The 26,874-nt window shown below is 45.6% G+C and overlaps 1 protein-coding gene across 2 annotated transcripts; it reads right to left on the bottom strand.

Moving 5' to 3' along the window:
• Window positions 1-1,887: 1,887 nt before the first annotated feature.
• LOC122436021 (melanoma-associated antigen 8-like) lies at window positions 1,888-25,743 on the bottom strand. 2 transcript variants are annotated; one of them, XM_043460147.1, is made up of 7 exons: window positions 25,171-25,743; window positions 19,717-19,897; window positions 18,588-18,689; window positions 17,618-17,761; window positions 15,580-15,720; window positions 9,416-9,843; window positions 1,888-2,713 (listed from the first exon to the last, which is right to left on the bottom strand). In XM_043460147.1, exons 1-7 carry the CDS (start codon window positions 25,177-25,179, stop codon window positions 2,327-2,329), a joined length of 1,392 nt encoding a protein of 463 aa, XP_043316082.1. In that variant the 5' UTR covers window positions 25,180-25,743; the 3' UTR covers window positions 1,888-2,326. The 2 variants fall into 2 exon arrangements, with proteins under 2 accessions (XP_043316082.1, XP_043316083.1); XM_043460148.1 differs by lacking the exons at window positions 9,416-9,843; window positions 15,580-15,720; window positions 17,618-17,761; ... (1 more) ...; window positions 19,717-19,897; window positions 25,171-25,743 and adding an exon at window positions 3,458-3,546 and having other exon boundaries at window positions 1,888-3,141.
• Window positions 25,744-26,874: the final 1,131 nt, after the last annotated feature.

Here is a 26,874-nt window from a genome sequence, read left to right on the forward strand (position 1 = left end):
GCTGAGTAGTATTCCATGGTGTAAATGTACCACAGCTTCCTTATCCATTCGTCTGCTAATGGGCATCTAGGTTGCTTCCATGCCCTGGCTATATAAACAGTGCTGCGATGAACATTGGGGTGCACGTGTCTCTTTCAGATCTGGTTTCCTCAGTGTGTATGCCCAGAAGTGGGATTGCTAGGTCATGGCAGTTCTATTTCCAGTTTTTTAAGGAATCTCCACACTGTTCTCCATAGTGGCTGTACTAGTTTGCATTCCCACCAACAGTGTAAGAGGGTTCCCTTTTCTCCACACCCTCTCCAGCATTTATTGCTTGTAGACTTTTGGATAGCAGCCATCCTGACTGGCGTGTAACGGTACCTCACTGTGGTTTTGATTTGCATTTCTCTGATAATGAGTGATGTTGAGCATCTTTTCATGTGTTTGTTAGCCATCTGTATGTCTTCTTTGGAGAACTGTCTGTTTAGTTCTTTGGCCCATTTTTTGATTGGGTCATTTATTTTTCTGGAGTTGAGCTGCAGGAGTTGCTTGTATATTTTTGAGATTAATCCTTTGTCTGTTTCTTCATTTGTTATTATTTTCTCCCAATCTGAGGGCTGTCTTTTAACCTTGCTTATTGTTTCCTTTGTTGTGTAAAAGCTTTTAAGTTTCATTAGGTCCCATTTGTTCATTTTTGCTTTTATTTCCAATATTCTGGGAGGTGGGTCATAGAGAATCCTGCTGTGATTTATGTCGGAGAGTGTTTTGCCTATGTTCTCCTCTAGGAGTTTTATAGTTTCTGGTCTTACATTTAGATCTTTAATCCATTTTGAGTTTATTTTTGTGTATGGTGTTAGAAAGTGTTCTAGTTTCATTCTTTTACAAGTGGTTGACCAGTTTTCCCAGCACCACTTGTTAAAGAGGTTGTCTTTTTTCCATTGTATATACTTGCCTCCTTTGTCGAAGATAAGATGTCCATAGGTTCATGGATTTATCTCAAACTCTTCCAGAAAATTGCAGAAGAAGGTAAACTTCCAAACTCATTCTATGAGGCCAACATCACGCTAATTCCAAAACCAGACAAAGATGCCACAAAAAAGAAAACTACAGGCCAATATCACTGATGAACATAGATGCAAAAATCCTTAACAAAATTCTAGCAAACAGAATCCAACAACATATTAAAAAAATCATACAACATGACCAAGTGGGCTTTATCCCAGGAATGCAAGGATTCTTTAATATCCACAAATTAATCAATGTAATGCACCACATTAACAAATTGAAAGATAAAAACCATATGATTATCTCAATAGATGCAGAGAAAGCCTTTGACAAAATTCAACACTCATTTATGATTAAAACTCTCCAGAAAGCAGGAATAGATGGAACATACCTCAACATAATAAATGCTATATATGAAGAGGAACTTCTAATGTATATATCCTATTTCAAATTTTCTTCTCACCCATAAGACATCGTCGAGAGGTCCGGTTACTGCCACCACCCAGTCTCATCACGATCACCTCCCACAGAAGGAACCAAGCTTCCCAAAGCCCCAAACTACCCTGGCTCAGGCACCGACACTCGGGGGCTCCTCCTGGATCCCCACCGCCCCGCCACGTGTAGCCTTGTTCTATGGGACCAGGCAAAGTCTCTCCACCTTCCTCATGTGACTGCAGCTCTGAGATCATCACTCCAGGTGTGTGGGTACTCTGCTTTTCCCACTGCTAACACGGCCTGTCACAGAAATCAGGCTCCGTGAAGTTCTGTGGAATAAATGAACCAGGGAGCAGGGCCTTATTTAGTCAGATTAGTTTTCTCCTACTTTCTTAAATAATAACCTGGGAAAATTCAAATAAACTGAGATAGCTTAACAGTATAAAATGACAGACAAAAAGTATAAGAAGCAAGACTTCGCTTTAATCACATTTTATTTTCTAATTCTTTCACCAAGTACATTACTGCTAAGTAAGTTTACATTTCCAAAATAGTTATAATTCCATTCTCATGTTACCATGTTCAGGGTCACAAAATAAATGGGAGAGTTCCCAAACTCTTTTAAAAACCATCAAGACTCTTGTCCTTAAACTGGGCAAGCACAAATACACGTGTGATCAATGTCATTCACAAAGTTAGATACTGAAGTTTATTAAGCCTTAAGCTGAAATACACATTTGAAAAATTCCTAAAGAAAACAGAGATCAATCTGCATGTCATCACAGAGAGCAGGAACCTAAAAATGCTACACCTGGTTCACCAAGTGGCCCAGGCCATCACTCCTGAGAAGACTGACTACTCCCTCTTCAATCACAGAGGGATGGATCTGCCTGGCTGCTGCTCTGGCTCAGGGTCCCCCTACCTCCTCCCTCACATCCTCTGCAGAAGGGAGTGGGAAGGACCTAAAAGCCCTTTGGCTGACCCTGAGCAGATACTCTGTGAATTTCTCCTTGCTGGTCTCCGCAAAGGCCCGGGGACCCCACAGGAACTCATAGCGAGCAGGGGCACTGTCAGGCACCTGCCGATACTCCAGGTACCCCTCCTGCACCCACACTTGGGTCAGCAGCTCCCTGGGCTCCCCAAAGATGGAGTGCTCCCTCCCAACATACACCCCCATCTTGTTGAGTGCTCCCCAGATCTCCTCCTCAGGGCCGTGATCCCTATTCTGGAGGATCAGGCTGAGGACCACCACCAGGAGGCCAGCCTTGGGCAGGCCCTGCCCACCTCTCTGCATTGCATCACAGGTGAGGCCCAGGCAGGGAACCATGATGTAGACCTGCTTCCTGGGGTCTACCTCCTTCACATCCACGCCAAAGACCAGCAGAACACACTCAACTGCTTGGCGGAAGACCACCGGGTAGTGCTGCTGGTTATCCCTGAGGACCGTATTCAGCAATTCGGCATCAGAGGTTGGCTCCTTGGTTCGATACTTGTGGAGCAGGAACTTCACCATGTTAGCCACCATTTTATTCAGAGCTTCCTGGGGCAAGGCCTCCTCAGCAGCAGACGAGGAGACTGGTGGGGAGGAGGCCGAGGGGGGTGCAGCCTCCCCCCCCTCAGCCCCCAAGAGCTGTGCCTCCTCTGGGTCCTGTGCCTCGCCTGGGTCCTGAAGGTCTTCCTTGGGTTTGCTCAGCTCACTCATCTCGACCACGAGCACGATGCCTGGGATCAAACCACAGAGAGGAGTGAGGCAGGGGACATTGTGGACCATGGGCCTCAGCTAAGAAATACACCCTGGGTGGTCGACACAGGCCACTAACAGGTCTTCTCTTGAGAGGTGCTCTCAGCCTCACAGGGGCCCGCCTCCTGGTTGGTCTGACCCCTGGTTACCCGAAGGAGGAGGGCAGTGGCTCCCCTGCATGCAGCCAGCACAGCCAGAGGTTCTGGGGCTGACACAGTGGGGGGATTAGGGCCTTGTGGGGATCCCTCTGTTTTGGGATGGGGAACCCCTGGTGCTCATTCAGGGCACCCTCCTCACCTTGACTCCTGGTACTGCCTGGACCTCCTCTGATCTCAGACCTCTGGACACAGGCCTCAGACCTCTGCCTCTGCCTTTTCCTGGAGCCCCTGTGAAAAAAATGGAGGGGGCCCCTTGGGGGTAGATTCTGCACAGCCCTGGACTCTGAGGCCCCCCCCAAGCTGTGGGGGAAGTGGTCCCCTTGTCGCTCCTTTGTAGTGCCCACCTTTCCCCTGCCACGGCTTGGACCATGCCCTTTGGGGGCCTGCAGAGTAACTCAGAACAAGACCCGAGTCTGAAGAGAAAGCGCTAAGGGGCCCCACATGTGGTCGCACCTACCCAGGGCCTCCCGCGGGTCCTACATAGGCTGGGGAGATGCTCGGTCCTCACCTCACGTCCAGCCTAGACTCCCAGCACTGACCACAAGAGTGGGTTCGGCTCTGTCCATGGAGTCCACCCTCTGTGCATCTGAAGCCTCCACCATCCGCCTGAACACCTCATCTCCCGAGGCCCCTAAGCCAGAGGTCGACAAACTGCTCATCCTGTTCAACCCGCTCTGGGACCTCTAAGACCCCATCAAAGGCAAGGATCCCTCTCTGTGTTGGGGTGTAACTGCCTCAGTCCTTCCCCGGCTGGAGCCTAGATGCCAGGCAGGACCTGGAATTGGCCCATCCTCCATTTTGAGGCCCCACCGCCCTCACCCAGTCCCCAGTCTCTCTGAGACCTGATGTCAGGAAATGCAGCACAAAGTCGTCCTGCCTGGGGAATACCAGGGTCCCCTCTATTCTGGGGTCCGGCTCCCCTCACTCCTCCCTCAGAGTCCTCACCTGACTCCTGGTAGGACTGGGGCTCTGTCCTCCCCCAGTTTGAGGCCCGGCTCCTCACAACAGGTCCCCAGTCAGGACAGGTGTAGTGTGCTCTTCTCACCCCAAGGTCTCCCAGGGCTGATGACAGGGGCGGGGATCTGTGGGGTTCCATCAGTCCTCCCTGGGGGTCCCCTCAATCTTCCCTCAGGGCCTTACCTTGTCTTCGGGTAGAACTTCAGATTCTCTCCTCTCCCCACCTGAGGCCCCGCCCCTTATACGAGGTACCCAGTCTCTCTGAGACCCGGATGTCAGGAAGTCAGACCATGCCTGTGGTTCTCATCCTACCTCAGGGTCGCCAAGGACCGACAACAGAGACAGCTTTCTTTGAGGTCAAGGGTCCCTTAGTCCCCCCTCAGGGACCTCAACTTCTTACCCCACAAGACCTGGAATTCTCCTCTCTGCCCACCTGAGGCCCCACCGCCTATAGCAGATCCCAGTCTCTCTGAGACCTGGTTGTCAGGAAATGCGGCATGTGCTCATTCCACCCTATGTGCTCCCTGAGTCCACTCTGTGATGGGGTCCAGGATCCCCTCAGTCCTTCCTCAGGGTCCTCACTCAGACTTCTTCAGAACCTAAGATCCTCCGCTTCTCCTTCTAAGGCCCGCTCCTTATATTAGGTCCCCAACCTGTCAGAGACAGGGATGCCAAAGTTAGGGACATGCTGCCAAGTGCTCATGCCACCATAAGGGATGCCTAGGGATGACAGCAGGGGTGGGATCCATGGGGTCCTTGTGTCCTCCTCAGGGTCCTCATCTTGAGCTCTGCAAGGTACAGGATGTCCCTGAGTTGACCCAAGGCTGGACCCTCACACCAAAGCCCTCATTGCCCTGAGACCACAGCTTCCAGAGCTGCTGGTCTCCTGGAGCAGCGGAATGGCTTCTACGAAGCACATGTGAGGTGCACACTGGGATATGAGAGCCCGTGGTGCTGGGGTTTCACCCTCCAGGGACTGGACAAACTCCACATCTGTCATCATTAGTTCCCCCACTAGGTAAGATACATGGCCCTGGAACCAGAGGGAACAGTGACCCCACCTACCACCACTCCCAGTGGCCCACAGGGGAAGTTGTGCTTCTGGGCCCCCGTGTAGGTTCTGCAGTCCCTCAGCGGGGCTATCTAGCCGTTAGCCACTTCTAGCTATTTACATTTGACTTCACATTATGTTAAGGCAGAAGGCCAGGCCCTGGGACACACTAAGTACATTTGAGTTCACACTACCCAGCCTCATGTGGCTACTGGTCACTCTATTAATGGTGGTGACAGGACATGCTCTTCCCAAAGGAAGATGGTTCCCCCAGGAGATAACATAACAGTCCTACTGACCTTTGAGCCATGGTTCCCACCTGGTACTTTGCGCTCCTCTCTGCAGAGGTTCAGGCACCAGTTTCCCATCCATGTGTCTCCTCTACTCCTGACCCAGCCCTGCCATGTGACGAAGGGAAAGGGAGAGAAGGATGGACCCCAGAAGGAGGGCAGAGGGAGAAGACTGCGTGGTCCTCATGTGATTCTGGCTTGAAGCTCAGCTCCAGACTCCTAGGCTGCATCCCTGCCCCTTGCTCCCAGGGCTCTCCACCCTCCTCAGTCCCTCTGGCTGTACCACCTCCAGGATACCATCTGCAGTGCCCAGAATCCAAAATGCTCCTTCCTCTTCCACCCTGTCTACATCACAATTGTCCTGGAGGGCTCTAGGAAGAGAGTAGTTCTCCTAAAAACACCTACCTTCTGACTGTGCCACTGGGAAGAGCCCAGGTCCTCACCCTTGGCCCTGAATGGACAGCACCTGGACAGATCTTCCATCAGTCAGGCAGGCAGGAGCATATCCTGCTTTGTGGGAGCTCAGCCCCATGGATGTGGCACCACCTGCATCCAAAATACCTTTCCATCCCACCCCAGGCATCAAGACACATGGGATGCTTTTTCCCTAAAGTACATGCTATTGTTATTTAGATGAACCGTTTTTTTTCTTTGTATTAAAATCAGTGAATTAATCTTGTATTTATTTCCAACTTGTTGTAGGTTTACATAAGGATCCCCTGTTCCCTGCAGGCAGCTTCCAGGAAGCAGAGGGAGAAGAGATGTGAACAAGGACCTGGAGTCTCTCCCCTGACCTGCAGTGTACTCGGTGCTGGTGCTCAACAGACAGCAGCCGGTAGGTAAAGCTTGTGATGAAGACAATTCCCTTCACGTGTTGAGGAGTTTCTGAGGAAGCCAAAGACGCCTTGAATTTTCAACTGTTTCTAGTCACTACTCTCTACTGGCACTTTCTATCTTTTTTTTTTTTTCTACTGGCACTTTCCAATGCAAGATCTGATTTAGTTTCCAAGGCTCTTGGGAATGTCAGGGAGGGGGTCCCCCTCCCCCGACTCCCTCCAGTTCTCTTTCTGCCCGACCCTCTGCAGCGCTGCCCGGCCACAGTCTCAGCAGAGTGAATATGTGGCCCTGCCTCCTAATGCCAGGGAGTGTAGCCTGGGAGACTTGGCTGCCTCCACAGGATAGAACATGTCTGAGCACATGCACAGGTGCCCGTAGGCTCCCCAAAAGCCATGACCTTCATGAGGGGCAGGTATCAGACAAGTGACAGTGGGAGAAAAAGGGCAGTGGGAGTTTTCTTTACAAAATCCAGCAAGGATAAACACAATGCACCACTCTTCACCTTCAAGAAGGATTCTGCTGCTGCTGCTGCTAAGTCGCTTCAGTCATGTCCGACTCTGTGCGACCCCATAGACAGCAGCCCACCAGGCTCCCCTGTCCCTGGGATTTTCCAGGCAAGAACACTGGAGTGAGTTGCCATTTCCTTCTCCAATGCATGAAAGTGAAAAGTGAAAGTGAAGCTGCTCAGTCCTATCTGACTCTCCCGAGACCCCATGAACTGCAGCCTACCAGGCTCCTCCGTCCATGGGATTTTCCAGGCAAGAGTACTGGAGTGGGGTGCCATTGCCTTCTCTGGGAGGATTCTGAGGTGTGTGAGTTCAAATTCAGTGCAGTTTTTATTGTTGTAGCCATGCATTCTGGGAAACAAACTCCCTCAGTAGGACAATGCAGATAGTGGAGTGCAGCTTATTACACCGGTGGGCCCAAGACAGAGTCTCCTCTTAGCCAGGGACCCTGACCAGTTTTTGTGAAAACCTTATATACCCTAAGTGTATAAGGTTCCTTGAAACTAGTCTGAACAAAGGAAAAAGAAAGATCCAAACAAAGGTAACCCCTGATCATATGCCTTAAGCCCAGGTAGTTAACAGTGGACAATTATCAATAAGCCTGTGGTCATACCCCAGTAAACATAACAGAATGTATGATTCTATTTGGTTACACAGATAATTAAGGTATTCTTTTAGGGGATGGAGAGCCCTGAGACTCTTCCTTTCGGGGTCCTGGTTTTCCAGTTGCTATGTCGTCTCCACAGATACTGGGCCTATAGCTCAAAGTCCACAGTCCAGCCCAAGATGGAGTCCTACTTTCAAGATAGAGCCTGTTCTGTTTCCTCCTTCACTATGGCTTTGGGGTCTGACCACCTAGGAAAGCTGACCCATCAGTTGAAGTGTCCAATTGCCAGTTTCAAAGAAGAACCCCATTAAAATCTTACCAGAAGACTGAGGGTGGTAATTGAAATGTCTTCAACTGTATTCCCTGAGACTGAGTAGACTGTGTGCCAAACCAAATTCACTCATTTCCCATTTGGAAACTTTCAAGTGTATTTAGACTCAGGCAGAAAACCCAGGTGTCTACCTGTTCTGACCAAATTGCACTTTGTTTTTGAGACCCAGGAGATTTATTGGAGAGAAGATGAACTTCTAACATACATGCCTGATTCCAGACTTTCCTCTCACTCATAAGACACTGTCTACAGTCTGGCTGTTGACACCACTCAGGTTCATTACCATCATCTCCCACAGAAGGAGCCCAGCTTCCCAAAGCCTCAAACTGCCCTGGCTCAGGCACCAACACTCGAGTGCTCCTCCTGGATCCCCACCACTGTGCCCCATATTGCCTGTTCTGTGGGACAATGGTATGTCTCTCCACCTTCCTCCTGTGACTGTGGCTCCTAGAACATAGCTCTAGGTGTGGGGGTGTCCTGCTTCTCCTAGTGTCCCCACTGCTAAAACAGGGCCTTCCACAGAGCAGAGGATCCGTGAAATTCTGTGGAATAAATGAGACAGTGAGAAGGGGTCTTATTAATCTCATCAATTTTCTCCTACTTTCTTAAATAATAACCTGGCAAAATCCAAGTAAACAGATGTGGTGGATTAGCTGTAGAAAAGGACAATCAAATCCTATAAGAAGCGAGAATTCACTAAAATCGTTTTTTATTTTCCAATTCTTCCACCAACTATATACTGCTAAGTAAGTTCACATATCAAAATACTTGTAATTCCAATTCCATGTGATCTTGCTCAGGGTCACAAAATAAAATGCAAAAGTTTCCAATCTCTTTTACAAAACAGCAAAACTCTGGTCCTTTAACTGATTAAGTACAAATACATGTGTGATCAATGTCATTCACAAAGTTAGATACTGAAGTTTATTAAGGCTTAAGCTGAAAAAACACATTTGAAAAATTCCTAAAAAAAAAAAAAACAGAGATGAATTTCCATGTCATCACAGAGAAAAGGAACACAAAGATGCTACACCCCGGGTTCCCTCAAGTGGCCCAGGCCATCACTACTGAGAAGGCTGACTGTTCCCTCTTCAATCACAGAGGGGAGGATCAGCTTGGCTGCTTCTCTGGGTCAGGGCTCCTTTTCCTCCTCCCTCACAGCCTCTGCAGATGGGGGTGGGAAGGCCCTGGAAAACCACTGGTTGACCCTCAGCAGGTCCTCCATGACTTCCGACTCGCTGGTCTCCGTACAGGCCTGGGGACCCCACAGAAACTCGAAGCGAGCAGGGTCTTTGTCAGACACCTGCCGGTACTCCAGGTACCCCTCCTGCACCCACACTTGGGTCAGCAGCTCCCTGTGCTCCCCTAAGACACAGTGCTCCCTCCTGACAAACATCCCCATTTGCTGAGTGCTCCACAGACATCCTCCTTAGGGGCACAGTCTCCATTCCACATGATCAGGCTGAGGACCAGCACCAGGAGGCCGGCCTTGGGCATGCTCTTCCCACTGCTCAGCATCGCATCACAGGTGAGGCCCAGGGTGGGGACCATGATGCAGATGTGCTCCCTGGGGTCTACCTTCTTCACCTCCACACCACAGACCAGCTGCAGGCACTCCGAGGCTTGGCTGAAGACCACTGAGAAGTGCTCCTGGTTATCCCTGAGGACCTTCTTCAGCATTTCTGCCTGGGAGGTCAGCTCCTTGGCCCGATACTCGAACAGCAGGAACTTCATCAGGTTAGCCACCATCTCATTCAAAGCTTCCTGGGGCAAGGCCTCTGCAAGGGTGGAGCAGGAGTCTTGTGGGGAGAAGGCCGAGGTGGATGCAGCCTCCCCTGCCTCAGCCCCCAAGAGCTGTGCCTCCTCTGGGCCCTGGGCCTCACCTGGGTCCTGAAGGTCTTCTTTGGGCTTGCTCAGTTCAGTCATCCTGACCACGAGTGCAACGCCTGGGATCAAACCAGAGCCAGGAGTGAGGCAGGGGAACAGATGGGGACCATGCCTCTGGGGAGAAAGTGGGTGTCAGCAGCCTCGGCTGAGCAATGCACCCTGGGAGTTCTGACACAGGCCACTTACAGGTCTCCCCTTGAGGTGTGCTCTCAGACCTCACAGGGGCATGCCTCTGGGGCGGGCAGTCCCCTGGCTACCTGAAGGAGGAAGTAGGGTGGCTCCCCAGGGTGCAGTCAGCACAGTCCGAGATTTCCAGGGCTGACAAGGTGTGGGAATTAGGCCCTTGTGGGGTCCCCTGTGTTCTGGGGTGGGGAGCCCCTGGTGCACACTCAGGCCACCCTCCTCACCTTGACTCCTAGCACTGCCTGGGCGTCCTCTGCTCTCTGACTGATCACCATCCTTTCTTCTCAAGTGAATTCCACATCTGTACCAACCAAGTTTGGGGGTGTGCAAGGCTTTTTCTAACACAAGCATGATGAGAAGATGCCAAGAAAGCTCTTGGAGCCACACCTTCTACCTCTGTGTGTCAGCCACACTGAGACGCAGGGGGATTCAAGTCACAGCAGCACTTAGACTTCTCTTTGGATTTGCTCTGGAAGGTTTTCAGACACAAGACATTCTCTGGTTGTCACTGAATTTTTCAAGTATGGGTTTGATGCTCTTTCCTCACAGAGATGGTCTGGCCCAAAGCCTTGGGTGGGAGGGAGAAGCTGCTCTCTGGCTTCTGAGCAGGTCTCCTCTAACATCCCAGAACACAGGCACTGGGACCCTCTGGGTGGAATCTCGGTTGAAACAGTGGGACAATAAGGCCTGTTTGGGGAGGTCACGTACTCATTCTTTTCCCCTCTCAAGATATTTTCCCAACCCTTCCCAGGATGCTCAGCGGAAAGCACTTCCAAAAAATTCTCAAAGTTCACCACCAACTTGTCAATAAGGCCACTGGGTGAAGAACATGGTTTTAGAATCTTGTCTTCTTCTCTGTTCACAGAGTTGTCAAACTTCTTCAGATTTAGCTTTCCCTGGGAAAGTGAGAGAGACATGCCCCCAATGGTCATTTGGGGGCCACACATGATGTAGCCAAAAGCTACTGGGCTTGGGACACCCAAAGCCCACCTCTGCACTAGTCTGCCACATCCCTCTCAGAGACCAGAAGTGGTGCCCTTCCATGCAACCTTGGCAAGAGTGGCCCATTTCCTGAGAAGAACACACTATATTCAAATAATTTCTTCTTCTAGGGAGCCCAAAGCTATTTTTCATATAATCATGGGCTCACAAAATTCCAGTGGAAATGGAAGCATCAAATTAAAACTCTTACAGATGGAAAAATCACAGTCATAAAGACAAATGACTTTCCCAACATCACCAGAAAAATCAAAGATGGCTTCCTGGCAGGGGCAGGGTCTGACATCTTTGCATTTCCAGAGCCGAGTTCAATGCCTGGCATATATTGAGTGATTAATAAGTGGGTACTGCAGATAATTCAAAAAACATTTTAGACATCAAACAATACTTCCTATGAATTAATTTACTCTGTTAATAACTTTTGATCAGTAGGAAATTAAATAGGATAATACATGAATGATGAGAGAAGAAAATAGAAATAACAAGAATTTAATTCAATAAATAATAAAATAATTTTAATGCCCACGTTAAAAAAGTCTTCTGAGTTGAAATGAGGGCTGATACTAAAAATTCCTGCATCAAGGGATACTGAAAATAGTCCTTCAATAATAAGGATTTAAAGGATATACTTGATATATTACTCAGCCGTTAAAAAGAATTCATTTGAATCAGTTCTAATGAGATGGATGAAGCTGGAGCCCATTATACAGAGTGAAGTAAGCCAGAAAGATAAAGATCATTACAGCATACTAACACATATATATGAAATTTAGAAAGATGGTAATGATAACCCTATATGCAAAACAGAAAAAGAGACACAGATGTACAGAACAGACTTTTGGACTCTGTGGGAGAAGGCAAGGGTGGGATGTTTCGAGAGAACAGCATGTATATTATCTATAGGGAAACAGATCACCAGCCCAGGTGGGATGCATGAGACAAGTGCTCGGGCCTGGTGCACTGGGAAGTCCCAGAGGAATCGGGTGGAGAGGGAGGTGGGAGGAGGGATCGGGATGGGGAATACATGTAACTCCATGGCTGATTCATGTCAATGTCTGACAAAACCCACTGCAATGTTGTGAAGTAATTAGCCTCCAACTAATAAAAATAAATGAAAAATAAAAAAATAAAATAAAGTAACTGAAAAAAAAAAAGGTTATACTTGATTGGGCTTATTTCTACTTAACCAGGAAATTAAACCTTAAAAATTTCAGAACAGTTTTCACTTTCAAAATGTATGTGAAAGGACACTTTCTATTATGAATAACTCACGAGAATACCCATTGCCAACTTCTCCAATCTGAGAAAAACAATTTGATGCAGCCTGCCCTAGCCTTCGGACAGAAATACACATAAGCAGTCCCCAGGTGGTCTCTGGATTAATTTGCTCTTGGCTGCTGTTTCAATGGCCTCCAACCTTATAGCTGGGCTCTCCTGCTTTCTAATTGGACAGTCGGGTCCTTAAAGGTAAGGCCAGTGTCTTTCTTCTGTGGCATCCCTTATAGGACCAGTTCCATGCCCAGCAAACACTAGGTTCTATGAGCCTGGTAAAGCCCTTTCCTCTTGTCCAAAGATTGAGGTCAAAGTTGTTCCAGGAAGGCTGATTCCACTTGTCCTGCCAGCCATTCCCTGGGACGTTTAAACCTCGAGTTCCCCTTATGTGAACCCTGTGTAAATCTCAGCCCAGGACTGCTCCCCACCTGCATCATCCTGTCCACCTCCCATAACCAGCCTGCTCACAGTCTCCTTAATAGAAACAGGAGTGTTTACCTTGAAATCATCCCCAAACCACATGGCTATACTGCTTTCAGCAGGGTTGGGAACATCAGGCCAACATAGGTGCTTCAGTTTGCTAATAAGAGAGAAGATTTTAAAACAGGAAGTAAGTCCAAGAAGCATTTTCCTTGTACTGCATGGCCAAGCCAAAAGAATGCTAACCCGCCTTCCAGTGGAGGAGACGCAAGACCCAGGTTCAAGTTGGGGAGATCCCCTGGGGAAGGAAATGGCAGCCCACTCCAATATTCTTGCCTGGAAACTTCCATGGACAGAGGAGTCTGGTGGGCTACAGTCCATGGGTCACAAAGAATCAGACACGACTGAGCATGCAAACACACATGGGGAATTGTACGGCTCCCTATTGAATAATGGCAAGCTCACAGCCTCCTGATGGAAACTGAGAGAACAGAGTACTTTGTTGGGAGGCGGGGGGCGAGGGGGGGTTGAAACTGCAAGTCATTTGTGCAACATAATGGAGGGAGTCCTTTCTCCAGAAAGCTACTCTTTCCCCCTCTCCTGCCACTGCATCTCCACCCCCTGGTCCTGGTGCCGGAAATCACACTATCACAGAGCCATTTGTTTGAGATTTATTCCCCAGGAAAGGTAACACTCTAAGTCTTATAAGATACTCATATTTTAGAGCAGTGATTCTCAAAGTGTGGTTCCCAACCAGCAGCATCATCACCACCTGGGAGCTTTTAGATATGCAAAATTTACAAGAATTTGTGCTGAAGATTCAGTTACAATCCATGGGAACGGAGGTTGACTTAGTTTGACCATAACTAAGCACAGCTTGGGCTTCCCAGGTGGTGTCAGTGGTAAAGAATCCACCTGCCAATGCAGGAGACATTAGAGATATGGGTTCAATCCCTGGGCTGGGAAGATCCCCTGGAGGTGGGCATGGCAACCCACTCCAGTATTCTTGCCTGGAGAATTACACAGACAGAGGAGTCTGGCAGGCTATGGTCCCTAGTTATGGACTCTAGGGTTGCAAACAGTCAGACACGACTGAAGTGACTTAGCATACATGCACACACAAGTGCAGCTTGGCAGAGAAGACTCACAACTGTGCAGTTCTGGAGAGAGAGGTCTACCAGGGAGGGAGCCCGTGACCCTCAGGGTAGAATGAGGCTCCCTGGGGAGAGAAAGGACAAGACCCTGAAAACAGGCTTCCTCCCCTACAGTGGCCAGAGCAGGCAGGACAAATGGCCTTCAGCCAGCCCTCCAACACTGTGTAATTAGCAAGGACCAGTCTATGCTGGGCATGCGCTGGCCAGAGCTCCAACTCCATGGGTACCCTGCTCCCTACTCTGCCTAGAAGAGAAGCTGGCCACCTGGAGTTTACATTCTGGTACAAGAATTCAGACAATAAATAATGTAAGATTATTTCAGATAAAATGGGTATTTTTAAAATTATTTTATTATTAGAGAATAACTAGGGTAAAGTAGGATAGGAGTTAGCACCTTTAGATAGGGTAGCAAAGGAAGGCTCTTGGGAGAAGTGAAATTTGAGCTAATGTGAATAATGAGAAGGAACGAACCATGTTCATTCTGGGGAAAGCATTCCAGACAGAAAAAAGAGCAGATGCAGGAGCATAAATGGGAACATAATTGGGAAGTGATGAGAGGTGAAATCAGGAAGGGACAGATGAGGAAGTGTCCTGAAAGCTATGGGAAGGAGTTTAGGTTTTATTTAAAATACAACAGAAGCCATTGGTGGCTTTTAAGCAAGGAGTCTAGGATTTTAAACTCTGGCTACTGTGTGGAAAACAGATGGTAGAGGATCAAAGATAGAAGCAGGGAGATCTATAAGAAGCACTGGTAAAAAACTTCTAGGCTCCAAGGTAGACTTTTGCCTTCAAGTTGACCCCTAGAGAAATTCCACCAGATAATGCAATTTGTGTCTAGTGTTGTAAAAAGATGACATGATTTTTAAAGATTTTTAAAGAGCAATATCAAAAAAGAAGTCCCTAAAGACAATGCTTCAGTCAATAAAAAAGAACATGTTTTCTGTGTAGAAACACATACTATACCCACATCTTCTAGAACCATAAACTGCTTTTCTTCTCTTGGAAACATGATGATAAACAAGGGACTTCCAAGAATACTTAGACTGTTTCTAGCTTTTATTGAAATTTTGCAATATCCCTTCACTTTTAAGTTTCATTTTTAAGAACAGTGTTAGTATATCCTTACAATCAAATCTCTGTCATTCAAAGGCTTGGAAAAATTAACCTGTTTCTCCCATCTTCCTTCCTTCTTTCTCCTTCATCTCCCTTCTCAGCCCATCTTCTTTCCCCTCTTGAATAGCCCCCACGAGCATCAGATGAATCACATTATATTTTACATTATTGTTTTATTTATTAAATTTTTCTTGCTCCCATTTTAAATATAAAATCTGATTACTAGAACATATTATGCACTTTTTTACTCAAAAGACTCCACAAATGATGACATTAAGTGGGTCAGTGGTGCAAGGTTTTTCCTTGTTTGACACACAGGGATTGACAACTGTGAACTGGGGACAATCTTGAGGTGGGGCTGGTTTGAAGTGTCAGTGAAGTTGGCATTAACTTGATCCCTCCTCTCTATGAAGATTTGGGGCTACCCGTGAGGAAGAAGCAAAACGAACCATCTTTCCAAATTCAGCTCTCAATCTTCCTGCTCTCCCTCCCATCACTCATATGCTTTCCTGGAAGGCCAGTGAGTCAGACAACAAATGGTTCTTCTTACTTTGCCCTTTCTTTTGGCTTCCCCCTGCCCCTGGCAAACACCATCTGTGACTGGCCTAAAGGAAGTGTCAAGGAGACATTCCCAGGGACTAAAAGAGTACTCACTAATTGATGATGTCTTGAAGTTTATCCCGGGGCCATTAGCTCCCCCAGCACTGATGCTGGCCATGACCCGAACAGTGTAAGAGGTCTTTCGTGTCAGGGACTCCAGGTCATACCACAAGATGCTGGAGCTGACTGTCTTGGCTAAAGGAAAAATACAGAAGTCAAACACCACAGCCAAACCCAAGTGAAAATTGTGCTTTATTGGAGTTCAAATAAGAGCACTGGAACCTGTGCTTCCAAGCTTGGCCATCTAATACTCCTATCTCTCTATCCGTTAAAATTAGCTTATTAAGATGGATCAAAGACCTAAATATAAGGGTTAAAACTATAAAACGCTTAGAAAACCACATAAGGTAGATCTATATGGCCTTGAATATGACAATGACTTCTTAAATATGACACCAGCACAGAAGCAGCAGAAAGATTAAACTGGGCTTCATCAAAATTAAAAGTTTTTGTGCATCAAAAGACACTATCAAGAGAGTGAAAAACTCACAGAATGGGAAAAAATACTTGCAAATCATGCATTTGATAAGGAATTTGTATCCAGAATGCTTTAAAAAATAAAACCCTAACAACTCAACAACTGAATGACAAACAGCCCGATTTAAAAACGAGCAAAGAGACTGAGAAGACTTTCTCTAAAGAAGATATACAAATGGCCAACAAACACATATAAAAGATGCTCTACATCATTAGTTATTATGGAAGTGCAAATCAAAAGCACATTGATATGGCTGATTCATGTTGATACATGACAGTAATCAACACAGTGTTGTAAAGCAATTATCCTTCAATTAAAAATAAATACATTTTAAAAAAAACCACATTGAGATAGCATTTTATACCCACTAGGACAGCCACGCTTTTTAAAAATGAAAAATAACAAGTGTTGATAAGGATGTAGAGAAATTAGAACTCTAATTTATTGCTAGTGGAAATGCAAATTGGTATAACTGCTATGGAAAACAGTTTGGTGGCCCCTCAGTAAGTTAACTTAGAATTCCCAAATGACCCAGCAATTCTAATCCTAGTATATACCCCCCAAAGAATTAAAAGCAGAGATTCAAACAGATATTTATACACCAATGTTCATAGCAGCATTAATCACAGTGGCTAAAATGTTTTATCAACTGATGAATGGATTAAAAGATGTTTCTTGATATAATAAAATATTATTTAGCCATAAAAAGGAATGAGGTGCTAATACATGCTACAACATGGATGAATTTTGAACACATTATGCTAAGTGAAAGAAGCCAGGCTAAAAAAAAAAAAGTAACATATTGTAGGATTCTGTTTATATGAAATATCCAGAGTAGGGAAACCCATAGAAACAGAAAGGAGTTTTGTGGTTGCCGCGGACTCTGGGTCAAGGGTAAGGAAGTGACTGATTCATGGGTACACGGTTCCTGTTTGGAGTGGAATTAAGTAGTATTATGGTTACAACATTACGGATGTTTAATACTTAATGCCACTAAATTGTATACTTTCACATGTTTGAAGTGGTACAATTTACATTATATGTACACTACATGTATTTTACCATAACCAAAAAAAAAAAAAAATTAGCCTAAACAGAAACCCAGGCCTAGCCCACAATTGAGGATGTCAGGCAATATTGTAGATGCAAGAAAAAGGCAGTGGACGGTAGAAGCCATTGTAAAGGGTCCTGCACTGAAGCAAGTGCCACCAAACAGGGTCTGTCCCCTCTAGCCTTTAATCTAGGCATGTCCCACTCTGGCGTAAAGATCAAGAGCTCCATGGAGGCCCACTGTTCACAGCCTGATGGGCACAAATTATATCAATTTCTCTGGTCCCTACAGGACTCTCAGGTACAGTCATTTCAATCTCATTTGACTCTTAAAAACTCAAGAGATGGACACCCTTGACACTGTTTTCAGAGAATCTCAAGGAAGTTAAGTGATTCCTGCAAAATGGCAGGGCACCCACCATAGGAGCTACCCCGATAGCAGGTCTATCCACAGCATCTATCTGGGGCTCAGGGTTCTTTCAGCTAGACTATAAGCTCACTTACAGAATTCCTTTCCATCTTCAACTTGGTAAAATATGGTGTAATTGATGAAACCATTTCTCTGATGCTTGGGAATCTCCTTCCATGTAATTGTGACTGTCCTCACACCAGTGTTCTCCGCCTTCATCACGGGACCTGCTGATGGCACTTTATAGGACAGGGAGACAAATGAACACCGAATCACACCCCAGCAGGTCTTTCCCCTACGAAGTCTCTGCCCAGTCCTCAAACTGTAATCAGTGCTGGGGGTGGGAGGTGGGGCAGAGTAGGGAAACGATGAATCAACTTGTCTTGAAAAGCTGTTGTCTGGAATCATGCCTCTCAAACAGGAAGAGAAGCAGAGACAAAGACCAGAGAAAGAGTACTTCCTCATAGACCTCTCACTAATTTGGCACCCAGCTTTTTCATCCAGACATGTAATAGCTATTATCAAACAGTTGAAGATTATGCTTCCATGAGCTATCATTGAGTGACAGGATATATTTCCTAAGGTTGAATCTGGAAGATGTTAACTTCCAAAAAGGCAGAAGTTACAGTCTGAGTGGTTCACCAATAAAACCTTTGCTTATTGCTATACAATCAAATACAGTTTTTTAGCATCTCCAAGTTACAGTTAACTCTTAGGGTCCCTAGCTTGGTCTTTTCTGATTATAGAGCTGTTAGCACTGTTTCTTTGTGACTTTTGGCAAGTTGGTTCACCTCTCTGAGCCTTGCTTTTGTGAGATGAGGGACTTGGACTTGATGATCTCTAATGTCCACCGCAGCTTTAAATTTCATTGACTCCATACTCTGACCACAACTGTGTCAACTTCTACAAACTGTAATAAGTATACATAGCTTACTACAAGCTAAATGTGCAGCACGGATGAGCACTAAAACAACTGTGAACAAGCCACAGGCCTTCACAGCCTTGAGTAAATGTTGGACAGGCCCCAGAGTTTCCTTTGCCCAATGGCACCTTGTCCATACATACCACCTTCTTTGACATAAGCCTGGATGGAATATGGCTCGCCCACTCGGTTTTGCAACATTGGATACACAGAGATATTATAGTACCAGATAGGTTTCAGTTCATCTGCAGAAAAGGGGGAGGTAGAGAGGGAGGGGGGCAGAGGGAGGGAAAGAGAGAGAAGGAGTAAGGGAGGCAGGAAGAAGCGTTAGGTGCAGAGCATGGCATAGAAGAAGGAATGCTAGACTAAGACTCATGACCTGTGACTTAGAGAAGATACTTTATTTCTCAATCATCTCCACATCTGAAAAATAAGGAAGTTAACTTGGATGGTCTCTAATATTTATGTTGGTTCTAACATTTTAAAGTTAATTAATTTTAAAATTAATTAAATTTTAAAAGGAACCAAACCTGCACCACTCTGACAAAATGGCTGAGCCACCCAGGAAAGGAGAAGTAAGAGATCCAGGCTCTCCTTCATCACTGATTTTGTTACATCATTTGGGGAGCACTACAGAATAAACTTAATTCTTCTTTCAATAGCATATCACCTTAGAGAACTCAGCTACCATACATTCTAGCTCTTCTGTCTGTCTGCATCCCTACATAAGTATAATTCTTCATATAGATGCTACTAAGTATTAAAAAATGGTTGGAGTGATAGGACTGGGAGAGTAAAGCCTCACTTATGTGTCTTATATGGAGCAGGGACTTTCTTGAAAAGAAGGCTATTCTCTGTATCAGTCACTTGGGGAAGGGCCCTAGAACCTAAACATGTAGCCAGAACTGAAGGAGGCATCCTGAATTGGACAGATGGGATACAAACTCTGGTGTTTCCACACAATCGCATGATTTCCACATTGTATTCACATGATCCTGGTATCTGGGAAGAGCTCTCTGATGGTGGGTGTCCACCACCAAAGATGGTGCTTTCCGCCTGGAAGGACATCAGCTGCCTAGTCCTATACTCACGGCTTCTTATTCCTGCATTTCTGGGAAATGCCAAGAAGCACACGTCACTAAGCTTGCCCTAGCCTGTCAAATTCTATTACTTACAATTTACAGGTTTGAAGACAAAATTAAGGACTTTAAAACTGGTGAAAACAATCGTGAATCCTACACAGCAAGAACCTGTGGGGTCCGCACTGACTACCTTGCTGGATTGTCCAGTTCCTGGTATGAGACACAGACTCCCAGGAAATGGCCAAGGGCTTTGAGTCCGTCTGTGACCCACTCCACCATCCATGTATCGACCTCCAGAGCAGAGCTTTGCCACTACACCACCAGCTGGTCCTGAGTGAGGCAGGTGTGCATGGCCTCAATGCACTGGAACACTGAAAGGAGAGGAAAAGACTGCTTCACAACACCGAACTCATCCTCCAAACGCACCAACCATATTTACATCTATTCACTGCCTAAAGTGTAAAGAAGGTCAAAGTTCAGGATCTCCACTGCCACCTTCCACTAGGATGCTGTTTTCAATGTTTTTATTGTATCCCTTTTCCTTACTCTTAATATTTGATGAAGTGCCTTTTGTTATCTTCCCCAAATTTGCCTGTTGCCAGCAGAGAACCTTACTAGACCGTTGATGCCTAAGAAGAATTACCGGGCATCTCTGGGGTCTGTGCAAATCAAACGGAAAGTAAGCCTGAGACAAAGAATGGATCTCTAAAGGTAGAATTTCAGGCATCTATAACTTTGTGACTGGGAAGCTGGAATCTGGTGACCCTAAAATCACACCAGGGTGATGGTTTCTAATTTCAACTACCTAAACTGGTGCTATACAACCTGGCTATGCAGTCCCATCTTCAGGTAGGAAGAACTGTGTCTGCTGCAGAAGGATATAGACACACCCAACTAAAGCACCTAGATGTGGACCAATAAGTAAATGACTGCATTCCCTGCAGACCTAGCAGAAAGACAGGTGGGGAAACAGTCCACAGTGTTCTTTAGTGGAAAAGTTGAACATGTGGCTTCAAGTCTAGTACCTGGGATCTAATCAGAATCAGAGAGTTCCCTTATTGAAAATGTTCTGAATATGCAGAAGAGAGGACTACTGGAGATGTGGGGAGAGAAGGAGGAGAAGGAGGGCATGAAGGAGTGGGGCTCAGAAGACCACAGCATGTGGCTTTCCCCTCTTCTACTCCTCACCGCCTACAACATCCCTGATCCTATAGAATTGGAATCCACAGGAAGTATGTTTAAAGTAACATCAAAGATGGTTCTGGATGAGGACAGAAGAGGAGGTGGAGTCCCTCAAAAAAGCCAAAATGCCTCTGGAAGTTGGAAAGCTAGGCAAGTATAGAGATTTGGCATAAGAGGCCAGGCGGTACTAAATTCTGCTATGCCTATGCAACAAATACATTCAGTTCAGTTCAGTTCATTTCAGTCGCTCAGTCATGTCTGAGTCTTTGCAACCCCGTGAATCGCAGCATGCCAGGCCTCCTTGTCCATCACCAACTCCCGGAGATTAAATACATTACTATGTGTAAAATAGATAATTAATGAGAACCTACTCTATGGCAAAAGGAACTCTATTCAGTGCTCTGTGGTGACCTAAATGGGAAAGTGAAAATTGCTTAGTCGTGTCCAACTCTTTGCGACCCCATGGACCGAAGTCCATGGAATTCTCCACACCAGAATACTAGAGTGGGTAGCCTATCCCTTCTCCAGGGGATCTTCCCGACCCGGGAATTGAACCAGGGTCTCCTGCATTGCAGGCAGGTTCTTTACCAACTGAGCTATCAGGGAAGCCAAAAAATGGGAAGGAAATCTAAAAATGAGGGGATATGTGTATATGTATAACTGATTCACTTTGCTGTATGGCAGAAACTAACACAACACTGTAAAGCAACTGTGTGTGTGTTAGTCATTAAGTCATGTCCAACTCTTTGCAACTCCATGGACTGTAGGCCACCAGGCTCCTCTGTTCATGGGCTTTCCCAGGCAGCAATACTTGAATGGGTAGACACTTCCTTCTCCAGGGGAATCTTTCTGACCCACAGATTGAACCCGGGTCTCCTGCACTGCAGTCAGATTCTTTAGTGTCTGAGCCACCAAGGAAGCTCCCCACTCCAAAAGCAACTAGACTCCAATAAAAATTAATTTAAAATTTAAAAATAAATAAAATAACAGGAAAACGACAACAACAACAAGCCCCAGAGGGCTGTGTACCTATTTGGAGCCTCTGTTCTTGAAGCTCACAATGGAAGGGAAAGGAGTCCTTTCCCCGTACTAGGCCTTTATGAGAGACTCTACCGTCTGGTCTAGAAGCAAGGCCAGAGAATCCGTCAACTTGAAAGGGCAGCTCTGAGGAAGGGCAACTGACATATGGAGAAATCGTGAAGCTGGAGTAGGGCAAGGAGCACAGAGCCAGGAAATTAAACCCACCTAAGCCCTAGCGTTCCAGCTCTCTCCTCCCTGCCCTCCCCTGCTCACAGCCTCTAAGCATCCTTAGTCACTGTTGCAATCAGGCTTAAAGTCATTATTGGAGCATTTGCAAACTTATTCAGCCTCTTGAAGCAGGTAACATTAGTGTTCCCTGATCCCCTCAGTCAGTAAAGAATCTGCCTGCAATGCAGGAGACCCAGGTTCGATTCTTGGGTTGGGAAGAGCCCCTGGAGAAGGAAATGGCAACCCACTCCAGTATTCTTGCCTGGAGAATCCGATGGGCAGAGGAGCCTGCAGGCTATAGTCCATGGGGTCACAAGAGTCGGACACGACTTAGAGACTAAACTGCCAACCGATCCCCTCCGATGCCTTTTTGCTGTCTTTATATGTCGCCTGCTTGGGATAACTTTGAGCTGTAACAAACTTCAGAGTTCCTGTGCAGGGTCAGGCTGGAACCACCCTCCCCAGGACTGTCAACTCAAATCGAACCATTCTGGGTTGAATTGTGTGCCCGCAGAAGATATTCTTGGTATTGCAAAATGTAACCTCATCTGGAAAGCAGGAATAAGTAGTTAAAATAAGATGAGAGTCCTTAGCCCAATATGACTGGTCTCCTTAAAAGTGGAATTTGAATGCAGAGACAGATACACACAGGAAGCTGGTCATGTGAGGAATGAGTCGGATTAGAATTAGACTGCTACAAGCCAAGGAAAGCCTGGGGCTTCCAGAAGCTGGGATAAAAAGGAAGGATCCTCCCTTAGAAGTTTTTGAGGGAGCACGGTCTTGCCAGTGCCTCATTTTCAGACTTTTCAGACTTTTCAGCCTGCAGAAAAATGAGGCAGTTGAGTTTCTGTTGTTTGAAGTCACCGAGTCTATGGTGCTTTGTTGGGAAGATCTGGGAAAATCAATCAACATCTTTGGCTCAGCCTCCTCTTCCTCCTCTTCCCTGGCCTTCCTTCCTTTTCTGATTAATAAACCACTTGCACGAACATCCCAACTTGAAGATGGAAGTGAGTGTTGGTTGCTAACCCCACACTCTTTCTCTTTAGCAGTATTGGAACTCTGAGGAGCAGAAGTCAGGTCTAAAGAGTTAAGAAACAAGCACAGATTCTGGACCACAGAGGGTGTGGAATCAAGCCATGAGTCAGCCTAGCAAGATGAAAGGGCCTGGGCAGCATTAAGTGTTGTTGAAAGAAGTTTCCAAGTCATTGTTCTACTGAATGTTGACTAATTGCCTCTATCACTCAACAATCACTTTTTCAGCAACTTCTCCAAACACAATACACCCCCAGATGTGGTAGGAAATAGATTCCTCTTGAGAGAAGAGGAAAGGCACTAAGACTGCAAATGCTGTTAATTTCTTATGATTTGCATGAAGTCAGTCACTCTGGGCCCATCAAATATCATTCTCAGATGCTAGTAGTGCTTCATCTTTGCCCACCATCCTAGCCCAACCTGAACCCTCCCTCAACTCAGGACCAAGCTCCTCCTTGGACAATTGGCCATGTTTTGCCATGTCCTGCCTCAGACCACTCCACAGCTGTCTGCTGGCTAAGGTCTCTTAGAAGCAGAGCTTCTTGTCTTGGGGCCAAAAAGAACCTGAAGGTGTTTCTGTTCCAATTCTTTATTTGAAAGATAGGAAAACAGAGGTCCACAGAGGAAAAGAATCATTCAGTGTCACACAGCAGCTGTGATCAGATTTCTAAGTCACTTTACTAAGTCCAAGGTTCTGGATAAAATATATTGGACAAGTGTGGAATCATGTAGACCTGTGCTTAAAGTCCACCTGAGAGATCTTTGAGCAAATTACTAAGCTTTCCTGAATCACAGCTTCATCAGCTCAAAAGTAAACCTGATAGCACCTATCCCATGGGTCATGTGAGGCTAAAATTAGATTGAATCATATCATTTTAGCACAATGTCTGACATATCCTAATGGACAATATTGGATAATTATACTTAATGACTGTTAAACTTACAATTATTATTATAACTATTCTCCAGCCGACTCTAGTAAACAAAATTCTGTAAAACATCACATTCTTAAATGTCTTGGACTGGGAACTGCAAAGAGGTCTGTAAAGGGTCAAATAGTAAATATTTTAGGTTTTGCAGGCCTCCTCTGTGGCAACTACTCAACACTGCCACTGCTTCACATTGTTGCAGGAGATGCAGGAGACAAGGGTTAGATCCCTGGGTCAGGAAGATCCCCTGGAGAAGGAAATGGCAACTCATCCCAGTATTCTTGCATGGGCAATCCCATGGATAAAGGAACTTGGTGGGCTACAGCCCATGGGGTCGCAAAAGAGTCAGACATGACTTATCAACTGAACAACAGCAATAAGATCTATAGAGAAAATAAAGCCAGGAAGAGGAAATAGATTGTCTGCAATTCCTTGAATAAGACTCAAAGAAGCTATTTTATTCCAAAACAGGATATAGGTTTGCATGAGAGTAGTAATATTTTTAAAATTACTTAATTAAAGGTGTAATGAGCAATTATTGGCAAGAATAAGCATTAGAGCCAACTCATTAGAAAAGACCCTGGTGCTGGGAAAGACTGAAGGCAAAAGAAGAGGGTGGCAGAGGATGAGATGATTAGATAGCATCACCAACTCAATGAACAAGAATCCAAACAAACTCCAGGGAGACAGTGAAGGACAGGGAAGCCTATGGCATGGGGCAGTCCATGGGGTTGCAAAGAGTCAGACACTACTTAGCAATTGAACAACAACAACAATTAACATTAGAACTATCCCTAACTAGATAGTCAAATGGAAGGGAGAAAAAGAAGGAAACAGGAGAGTGAACAAATCAAGACCAGGATGGGGTCAGAACTGTGAAGGGAAGATTTCGAAAGACATCTTTTAGCCACTGAGGATAAACATGGCAGATCTGACAGTTTTAATGCTCAATCCAGCTTATATTCACTCAGAATAAAACAAAGACTTGCTGCACATAGAACTTCTAGGCTCATGACTGTGTATCCTATGATTTATGAAATCTCTGATTTTCAACAGAGGCTTTATTCCAAAAGAACATTATTTCAAGAAGCTCATTAATTGAAGATTATGATCTCCCCACCATAACCTAAAATGTCCTTACTTCATTTTCATTTCGATGCTAAAAAAACAGCAACCATTGAGAGGATAGGGACAACTCCTTGGCAAATCAGATGGGGTAAGGCATCTAACTAAGAAGTTTATGTCATACTTACACGTTTCATCAATAGCTGGAATCCTCAAGGTGGCCTCTGGAGATTTCCCAAGAGAATTATAAGAAATCACGTGTACCCAGTAGGTCTGGTTTCCCAGATACAGTTCAGGCTGCTGGTTAGTAGTGTTCATTGTCTCTGTGAGGTTAGTGTTGTTTTCTGGAAAATACCATATGTTGTAACCAAGTACTTTCTCCAGGACTGGGGTTCCTTTTGCCTTCTGAACACAAAGGAAACAAAATTTACTGCTAACAGCAAGGAAAGAAAGTCATTGAGACAGTAATAAGTGATGGGAATCAGGGATGGGAGGTAATATTAATTATTAGGTGCTAAACTATAATCATATGATGATCCCTCTGGGATGAGTAACATACACTCTGCCATGTTAACCCTCCAAATGCCAGGAGAGGTGATTTCTAAATGGTCTCTTGGTATCAACCCTTGACATAAATCTAATTCCACAAAGATAAACTAGCATGATGCCCAAACCAATGCAAGCAAACCACTCCTTATTCCTTTAGGCAGCATCTTGCTCTCTGTCTTCAATGGGAGAGGTTGTTGTTCACTTGCTCAGTCCTGTCCGACTCTTTGCAACCTCATGGACTGCAACATGCCAGGCTTCCCTGTCCTCCACTATTTCCTGGACTTTGCTCAAACTCAAATTCATTGAGTCGATGATGCCATTCAACCAACTTGTCCTCTGTTACCCACTTCTCTTCCTGCCTTCAATCTTTCCCAGCACCAGGGTCTTATCCAGTGAGTCAGTTCTTCACATCCGGTGGCCAAAGTATTGGAGCTTCAGCTTCAGCATCAGTCCTTCCAATGAATATTCAGAGTTGATTTTCTTTAGGATTGACTGGTTTGATCTCCTTGCTGTCCAGGGGACTTTCAAGAGTCTTCCCCAGCACCAATAGTTCGAAGACATAAATTTTTTGGTGTTCAGTTTTTTTTTGTTGTCCATCTCTCACATCCATACACAACTAATGGAAAAAACATAGCTTTGACTACATGGACATTTGTAGGCAAGGTAATGTGTCTGCTTTTTAATACACCGTCTAGGTTTGTCATAGCTTTTCTTCCAAGGAGCAAGCGTCTTTTAATTTCATGGCTGCAGTTACCATCCACAGTGGGCACTTTGGATCCCAAGAAAATAAAGTCTCTCACTGTTTTCATTGCTTCCTCATCTATTTGCCATGAAGTGATGGGACCAGATGCCATGATCTTAGTTTTCTGAATGTTGAGCTTTAAGCCAACTTTTTCACTCTCCTCTTTCACTTTCATCAAGAGGCTCTTTAGTTCCTCTTCACTTTCTGCCATAAGGGTGTTGTTATCTGCATATCTGAGTTTACTGATGTTTCTCCTGGCAATCTTGATTCCAGCTTGTGCTTCATCCAGCCTGTCATTTCACATGATGTGCTCTGCATATAAGTTAAATAAGCAGGGTGACAATACACAGCCTTGACATACTCCTTTCCCTATTTGGAACCAGTCTGTTGTTCCATGTCCAGTTCTAACTGTTGCTTCTTGACCTTCATACAGGTTTCTCAGGAGGCAGGTAAGGTGGTCTAATATTCCCATCTCGTGAAGAATTTTCCATTGTTTGTTGCTATCCACACAGTCAAAGGCTTTAGTGTAGTCTATGAAGCAGATACAGATATTTTTCTGGAATTCTTTTGCTTTTTCTATGATCCAATGGATATTGGTAAT

The sequence above is a fragment of the Cervus canadensis genome, chromosome X, assembly GCF_019320065.1.
Source record: "Cervus canadensis isolate Bull #8, Minnesota chromosome X, ASM1932006v1, whole genome shotgun sequence".
Classification (NCBI taxonomy): domain Eukaryota; kingdom Metazoa; phylum Chordata; class Mammalia; order Artiodactyla; family Cervidae; genus Cervus; species Cervus canadensis.